Source organism: Hyperoodon ampullatus (genome assembly GCF_949752795.1).
Source record: "Hyperoodon ampullatus genome assembly, chromosome: 2".
Lineage (NCBI taxonomy): Eukaryota > Metazoa > Chordata > Mammalia > Artiodactyla > Ziphiidae > Hyperoodon > Hyperoodon ampullatus.
The window spans coordinates 159919814-159928819 of NC_136915.1; the positions used below are offsets into that span (position 1 = coordinate 159919814).

General features: G+C 51.2%; 1 protein-coding gene across 3 annotated transcripts in view; it reads right to left on the reverse strand.

Annotated features, from left to right (window-relative positions):
* Positions 1-7273, reverse strand: part of CACNA1E (calcium voltage-gated channel subunit alpha1 E) — a gene marked incomplete at both ends in the record, with an annotated part of 301265 nt that extends 293992 nt beyond the window's left edge. For 2 of the 3 annotated variants that reach the window (XM_079696523.1, XM_079696522.1), the window contains one exon: positions 7007-7272. In XM_079696523.1, the coding sequence (XP_079552649.1) occupies positions 7007-7272 (266 nt within the window). Of the gene's footprint in view, positions 1-7006 lie in introns of all 3 variants that reach the window. The other variant, XM_079696521.1, reaches the window with a different exon arrangement.
* Between the last annotated feature and the right edge of the window lie 1733 nt (positions 7274-9006).

Below are 9006 nucleotides of genomic sequence, written 5' to 3' on the forward strand. Positions count from 1 at the left end.
TGTTCTCCTTAATCTGGCCCATTTCTGCCTCTTAAGGATATACCTTCTAGCTGCTCCTTGCTTTCCAGAGATGGGGACATAGGGGCTCATAAACAGGGTTAAGAGTTTATAGCCAAAGACTGGCCAAAGATGTGGGGAATGTAAAACTCAGTAAACATTCTTGGGGTGCTCAGTGACCAAAAATACACCATAGACAGCACCCTGAAGTAGGCTTAACGCATAAGAGAGCGCTCGGTCGGAGGAACCTAAAAACTCTGTGCTGTACTTTCCGTCCTTAATTAAGGGCAATGCTGGCAACGGGGCTGGTGAACCTCCACCGGCCCTCTCTGCGTAGGTTTAGAATGTTTGGGAAGAGAAGCGTTGATAGAGGTCCCTGGCATTTTTATCCTTCTTTGAAAGGACTGCTTTAGAAGTCACATGGTGATGGGGGACGTGATACACTAATTTAAGTGTCTGCTCCCCACTCCCCACTCCAATCCTATGTGAATTCACACTGGAATTTGAAACGAAGCAGTTACAGAAGCCTGCTTCTTAGCTCAGTGGCTCAGCATTTATCAGCATGAAGACCTAGGAGGATGAAAGGATTCAGAGTGACAAGCGCTTGGGGACATAAATATCTTCTAGTTAACCATGTTCTCTGAATACAGGAGGGGAATGGCTGCAAACTGATGGGGCACCCAAATGTAACAGGACTGGGTAGGAGGCAATCATAACAAAAGCAGCAAGAAAAAAACGATTTAAAAAGATTCTTCCCGGGCTTCCCTGGTGGCGCAGTGGTTGAGAGTCCACCTGCCGGTGCAGGGGACACACAGGTTCGTGCCCTGGTCCAGGAGGATCCCACATGCCGTGGAGCGGCTGGGCCCGTGAGCCATGGCCGCTGAGCCTGCGCGTCCGGAGCCTGTGCTCCGCAGTGGGAGAGGCCACGGCAGTGAGAGGCCCGCGTACCGCAAAAAAAAAAAAAAAAAAGATTCTTCCCCCAGCTACCTTTCTCATGTGTCCCAATCCCACTGCAAAAATATAGAGGACTTAGAGAAAAGAGTTGATTTGTGAAGTTGGCCCTCTGCAAGAGATCTTGCTCATAACCAAGAAGAAGATGAATAACCTTCCTTTTCCAAAAAGCCTAGGAAAAACCCACACATATAATGAATTATTCACAAAGGCTGAACCTAAAAATGAGAGGGAGAAATATAGAAAGATGAAAAGGGCGGAGGACTGGGCAGAAAGAGAAAGTGAAGAAAAGGACCTGGTCTCTCATGAATAAAAGGGTATTAATTACAGTCACGTATAGGTTCCCCCTTTTAACGTATTAGTGGTCAGTGATAAACAAAATTAGATCAGCACAGTTGCCTCTGATGGGCTGGACCACATGCTGGCCTTGGGGAGCTGCAGCCTCCCAGGCAGCCCTGCAGATGACAAGAGGGAGGCTACTGATGACATGATAGAACACAGAGAGCCAAAGAGTCTGCAAGAGTTCTGAGAGTTTTGCACATCTTGACTGCATTTTATTTCAACTAAGAATATGAAAATGGAAAGAAACCAGATGTTCCTATAAAGGGGGGGGAAATGCAGCAGAGTTTGAGGGGGGAAAAAAACACCTACATTTTGTACAGCAGCAGCTAAAAAGAGATAAGCAATTCTGGATCGAGCTACTAATCCCAGAGTCTGGATCTTTCAAAAGAAGATAAAAAGAAGGCCTGGTTTGTGACCACCTAGAGGGGTGGGATAGGGAGGGTGGGAGGGAGGGAGATGCAAGAGGGAAGAGATATGGGAACATATGTATATGTATAACTGATTCACTTTGTTATAAAGAGAAACTAACACACCATTGTAAAGCAATTATACTCCAATAAAGATGTTAAAAAAAAAAAGAAGGCCTGTTCTCGTTATTTTCTTCCTCCTCCTCCTTTAATTCATAGTGTGCCCTGCACCTAGCGCAGGAAAAGCAAGTGGAGAGAAGTGGGGGAAATAATGACATGCAAACCAACAGACAAAACTATCACATCCAAGATATTTTTGTCTCCATCCTCAAGTCATTTCATTTCTGTCAAACTCCTTCACTCCAACTCGCTTTCCAGGCTGCATCCCAATTACAACTGGTCCCCACAACAAGTCCTAGCCTGGTTTCTGGAGGAAACACTTCTCACACCTTATTTCAAGGGCAAAGCCACTAGGCAACATGGAGATTGTCCTGGGACACTCAGAAAATGAAGACCTTTATCCCGCAGCATCAGTGCCAGTTATAGTCGCTATCTGTTTCACTGCCTCTGTGCCCAGGTACACAGAAGATGTGAAGACTTTCTGCATTATCTGATCACAGGATATAATCACAGACTTCATTCTTGTTAGCTGCCACCCTCTGTCCTAATCAAGGTGCTCTGACTCATGAGCCATTAGAGTTACATCAAACCTGAAATTCTTGCCAGGATTACAGTCTACTATCTTTCACGATGCAATATGTTTATAGGCAACAAAACAGGAGAAAAGTATATGCCATAATGGGAGATTGGGGAACTAAAGCTTTCAGTAATCTTCAGCAAAATCCTCCAAAAATAATGGATAATTGACAATAGGAAATTCTCCACAATAAAGCACATAACCTCTGACTCAAAGCCAGAGTCCTCTGGGGCTGTAAAGAAATTCTCTGAAACAAGGAATCACGAATGAATATCCACAGGTTCATTATAATGAGCTTCATCAGCTCAGTGGCTACAAACACATTTGATCTTCCTACTTTAAACCATGTTCATTTCCACATGAAACATGTGCTCCCCTGCTGAGATAACCCACACCATCAGTGGGGGAGAAATCTCCCACTGCCCATCAATGGCACAAAGTCAGACATGCCATTTCTTCCCTTCTTCTCTGCATCCTCTAACCTGGAAAAGTGCAAACGTGTGGGGAACATCTCACAAACCATGAGGGAGACCCTGTAGATCCACAGGGCAACTGGGCCTGGGCACAGAAGGGTTAGAGCCAGTAAGCTTATGACACAGTGAACGCGGGGTGACATGCACAGCAGCCAATTCCCTGAGAAAAAGAGAACCCTTTTGTTAGATCTATTAGATGAGGGAAAAAGAAAAAGAGGAATCATATAAAATGTAATACCACATTTTAAATCAGATTAGCATTTTCAAAAAGGTTATGGCATCCACTGCAGAAGAGAGTGCCATAAGAAAATAAAATTATCTCCCTGTGCAGATGTAGCTTCCAAGAAAAATGAAACACATTCAGAGTGGGCTGTTGACTTGCCACCATTTTTCTTGCCAAATCTAGGTTATCCTATGCATTTCTTCCCATAAGAACGAGACCTTCCCTGTTAATAACTGGATGAGGTATCACCACCCCCAGCCAAGTCAGAGAGTGGCAAGTATAAACTAAATCATTCCTTCTATTTAACGGATCTTTTCAGCCTAATCTGATTAAAGACCAGTATTATGTGGTGTTCAGAGACCCCTAACACAGCACACAGAAGTACATACTATCCCCCTAGTTCTACAGTGACTTTTTGCAGCCAATAAAAGACGTAGACATCTCAAAAAGTGTACTACATGAATAATCAAAATCCTCAAGCATGTTGCATATGAACATGACAGTTCAAAACAGGTCCTGACATGTGTCCTGAACCTTCCTTTCTGTGAAAATCTGGCCCTTACGTAGAGCACAGAAGTGCTTCCCAGACGTGAACGGGCATACTAATCACCTGAGGATCTTATTAAAATGCAGATTCTGATTTAGTAAATCTGAAGTGTGGCTCAGGATTCTGAATTTGTTTTTAATTGAAGTATAATTGAGTTACAATATTATATTAGTTTCAGGTGCACAACATAGTGATTCGATATTTTTATAGATTACATGCCATACAAAGTTATTATAAAACATAGACTATAGTCCCTGTGCTGTACATTACATCCCTGTGACTTATTTATACTATAACTGCTGGTTTGTACCTCTTAAGCCCCTTCACCTATTTTGCCCCTCCCCCTGCCCCTCTCCCTTGTGGAAACCACTGGTTTCTTCTCTGTATCCGGGATTCTGAATTTTTAACAAGCCTCCAGGTGATGCTGGTCTTTGCTGTCTGTGGGAGACAAAAGCCTAGAAGACTTCGTTCACCTAGAACTAAGATCCCTCCCTTCTGGTATGCTGCAATTTCTGAAGGACTCTATTAATAATAATAGCTAGTGTTTACAGGAAATTAGGCGGTGTTCTAGGAAGCTGACATATATTAATTCATTTAATTCTCCCAGTAACTCATTATTACCACCCTTATTTTACAGATAAGGAAACTGAGTCACAGAGAAATGAAGTAACTTTTCAAGGTCACAGAGCTGGGGAAGGAACTGAGATTTGAACCCAGACAGCTTAGCTCCCAAGCTTTACTGGTAACCAGTGCTCACACTGACTCCCAGTAAGAAAAAGGAATATAATTCCAGAAAGGAATTAGAAAGGAAGAGCGGTGAGACGAGGAACTTATACGCGGTATTAGAGCAAACGCAGAACCCACAGAAGCGCAATGTGTCCACGTGGTCACCACCAGAGGGAATAGATATTAGTCAATTACATTGTACAGCCAGGAATAAAGAGCAAACATGGTGTATTTTAAATCTGCGAACAGGGCTCCACTACACACCTTAGCAGATGCTCTCCAAACACTAACAGCCTACATGCTGTAGAAGCACTGCGAAACTTCCAACTATGGGGATGGAAGAGACCACTGGGACGGGGCTCAAGGCCAAGGCACTGAGTAGGATGCCGAAATCAACTCCCTCGTCTCTCCTTTGAGTCCCTTTGGTGCATTCTGGTCGAAGACAAGGAAAGAGCGCGGTGAAACCCACAGTCGCACCTTGCGCCGCTCGCAACTCCTGCTAGAAAGGCGGCGTTTTTGCAGGGGAAGAGAAAACGTGAACAGCGGCGAACGCGTGGGGTAGGAAACGTGCTTAATTTCCCCGCCCGGGAGCCTGGGCCCGGCCGGAAGTGCCCGAGGTGCTGAACCCGGGGACGGTGGCGCCCAGGCCGCGGGGCAGTTTCGGTGGCGCTGTCCGAGGTACCAACGCTGGCTGCGGGCACACTCTGCCACCCGCGCGGTGGCTGGGCGGCTTTGTCTACCGCCGGGAAACGGGAGGGCGCCTGTCTAGGTAAACAGGCCCCTAAGAGAGGCAGCACCTGGTGGGTGGGAAATTTTAGAGAACTGTAGAAGATGGGCGGGCGGGGAAGGGGGTGCCGCTGAAGAAATCTGTAGGGACCTGACTAGAGCAGTGTTCGCAGCCGCAGCACGAAAAACACAATGAGAGCTGTCGCTTTGTGCAGCGCACCGGCGGGCGGGACTGTAGGGACCGGACCCTTCCCCCTCCCCAGTCCCCCACACCCTAGGCAGGTTTCACTCTGGTACTGTTTGGCCCCAGGGTCACTCTGTGCGGGTAGGGGAGGGAGGGGAGTGCAGGGAGAAGGAGAGAAGAAGCCCAGCCAGCGGGGGCTGTGGGAGGATTCGAGCAGCAGCAGGAAAAATATCTGCCTAGAGATGCTCCTCCGTTTCTAATGAGGGGTACTGCCTAGAAGCACCACGAGCCAGCCAATCGCCATGCTGCTGAGGCAGGGAACTAGGGAGGAAAGAGGGGAAGGCCAGAGACTAGGGTGGGGGTAGCAGGGAGATGCCCAGGCCCCGAGGGGAGTGAGCCACGAGCCTCGCTGCTACTAGAGACCCAGCGTGGCTCCAGCTGTCTCCCTGCTGCACACCTGGAGGGTGGGGGTGGGGAGGAGGGAGGATCGGGAAGAAGAGGAGTGGCCTCTTTTGCAGGTGCATCCCTCCCAAGAAATCTCTCTCCACAGGCATCAAAGTCCCATGTCTCCAAGCCTACCCCCATATATAACACCATCCCACGGGCCTGCTCCCTACTCATCCCCCTCACCATCCAGCAGCCCCCAATTCGTAGAGACCTTGCCAGACGCCCATATTCTTAGTGAAGAACGAGGCAGTGAGATGCCTAATCAGCAGCCCACATTTGGTGCGCTTCATTAAACCTGCAAAGAACCTCCCTCTATGCCCGTTCACCCTGACACCGTTACCATCGGAGATTCCCCCCCACCAGCTCTTTGTGGAGAGCAGTTCCTCTGGAACTAGGGACAGACAGACTGCTTGCACACCTCTGGGCTCAGCTGATGCAGCACCCCGCTGATGAATTCAGGCCCAGCAGATCTGCCTGGATCCTGGACACTATCGAATCACTCACTCAGCTGGTGAAGCAGTAAGAGGCAGGAGTACCCAACCCAGGACTAAGGAAGGGATGGGCCCTGATGAGCTGCTCTTTCATGGCTGAGAAGAGAGCCCGAACTCTGCGTTGTTTGGGCCGTGTCATTAGAGATTGCCTCCCCTGACATGCTCATTCGCTCCATTTCCAGTGGAACTTAAACTCAGTCCCCAGCAGAGTTAGCTGGGTCCCAAGCCAAACGCCTGCGTTATTTATCCATTTGTCAACTTGTCTACAGGGTTTTGGCTCAGAGCTCTTGAAGCTTCTGAACTGATAAATGCCCTCATGGAGTCTTGACTTTCCTACAAGCAGATAGTGTAGGTGTCTTCCCGGCTGGTGGGGATGGGGGCAAAGGGGATGGCTTAAAGGGAGGGAAAGCGGGGGCTGAGTATGAAAGAAAACCCAGAGATTAGGGGCAACCCGTTCTATGCAGCTTGTGAAGGGACTAGGGGGCTGAGAACCGAATAAAGCCCAGCCGCGAAAGGGGCAGACACCACAACACCACGCACCCAGGGAGGCTGGAGACTTCCACGCAGGAAATATCAAAAACCAAAAGTCTTACCTTGCAAAACACTAGTGCCCACATCGGTTTCTACAGCACCAAGCTTGCCTCTTAGGTGCACCAAAGTACAGAGTGCACTTCAGCAAAGAGGCAAATCGGCACCAGGAAAGGAATGGGGGTGCAAATTCCATGCTAGGTTTCCCCCCTCACCCGAAGAAATGCAAAGGGGGAGAGGGGAGTGATGGTGGGCAAGAAAGGATATGGCCAATCGATGAGCTTCTTGGCGTATTTCCTGACAATGTTATCTTCTCCGAAGATGAACAGGGATCTGTTGACGGTGAAACAGTTCTGCCGGACGGGAATAGGGTTGTACAAAGCCATAGTCCGCGCCCTCTGCGCTTTCGACTGCTTGTAGGCGGCCGCCGGCCCGGAGGCCGGCACGGGGGTTCCTTGCCGGTTCCTGCTCTGGTCCGAATCTCCATCTCCCGACCCCGGCCTGCCGACCACCGCCTCCCCGAAGCGAGCCATCCTGAAGTTTAAACAGACAGAATACACACAAAGGTGATCGTGGCCGAACACCCGCACACAGCAACAAGCAGAAAGACACACGAAGTCTCAGAGCCGCATCCGGACGGACACGGGGACCACCGCCTCCGGGGAGCCTCGCGAGCTCTTCGGAAAGGCGGCAGCAGCAACCCCGCCGCTCTGAACTGTTGAATCTAAATACAACCTCTGCGAAGCTCCATTCCTCAAGGAGGAAAAAAAGGGGGGAAGAGCTTGGGTGTGCTCAGTTTCTGGAGGCAATTTTTTTTTTTCAAAATGCCAGTGTGTGGTGGCGTTCAGGGACTGGAGAGGAGACGGGTGGAGTAGGCTGCTCTTCAAACATAGCTCCTCTTCTGGCAGACGCACCACCTAGTTCTGGGAGAGAGGCAGGCACCGGCCCGCTAGGTAACAGTTTGGTAATTTATTGGTGGGGGGAGGGGGAAAATGAAAACAAAAGAACTTTTCAAAAAAAAAAAAAAAGACAAGGACGAGGTTATGGTGACATGCTTTATAACGCCAGCCCCCGCAAGTCCATCTGAGAAATCCCACAGCCAAGACTTGGGTCTTTAAATCTGCCAGCACAGACGAATCCAAAGGTTGAGAGAGAGAAAGGGAGAGAGCGGGGGAGAGCGGTATTGAGGTTGCTGCGTAAACCGCAACGCCCAAAATATCAAAATAAGAAGTCGATCCAACCGGAGAGGGACAAATGACTTCAAAGCTCCTGCGCTTGGGAGAGAAGTTGAGCAGCATCCAGAGAGCCGCGAAGCCCGAGTGCCAGCATCCGCCCGGAGCGCTCGCCGCCGCCGCCGCCGCCTCCCCGGATCAGCATGCAACAGCGATCCGCGGCTGCGCCGGGGAGAGGGCGGGAGAGCGGGAGCGAGCGAGCGAGCGAGCGGGCGGGCGGGCACTTGGGCGAGGGAGGAACAGGTTGCAGCCGAGCCCAGCGGTAGCCTGGCACGGGAGTTGTCCAAGGACCGAACTTGCTCACTACCGACTCAGTCTTCCTCTTCCACCCTGGCAGCCCCACTCCGAGGACCAGAGGAGAAGAAACGCGAGGCCAGGAGGGGGAGAGCGAGCGGAGCGCAGAGGCACAGCCAGGCGCGCACTGAAGAGCCAGGAGAAGCGGGGGCGGGGCTGGCGAGCTAGGGCGGGGCGGGGATGGAGCCGGAAGGACCCGGCCAACAGCTGCAGGAGGTTCCTGGGACCCGAGGCTGGCTTGGGCTACTGATCGATGTAGCCAGAGGGTAGCGGGCCCCCTCTGCAAAGACCCAGGCAAGAATCGCCTTTCCCCAAGTACTGCAGAGAGGAAATAGGCTGGCGCAGCTGGCGGCGCGGCGGAGTCTCCTCCTGAGAGCCGAGGCCTGGCGGGGGCGCACACGCACGCGCGCACGCTCTCGCGCCTCCTGTCCCCGCCGAGAGGCGCCCGCCGGGGCTGTGCTCCGCGCAGTGACCGGCGCGCCGCCGCCCTAGCCGGGAGTCGAAGCCTTTGCGCTCTACGCGCCCTGCGCCGGGGCCGGGTCGCCGCGCCTCCGCACCTCCCAGGCTCCGAGAGCGCTGCCCCAGGGTTTCCGCAGAGAAGGCAGCACCCTCTTCTGCCCATGTCCCCACTTAGCAGCCTGGAGGTCCCACGAGGGACGCTAGGACCTCTGGGGGCTCCGCACTCTGGTGTTGGAGCCAGCTCTGGCGGGAGCTTCTGCACCCCGCCCCTCTCCAAAAGCG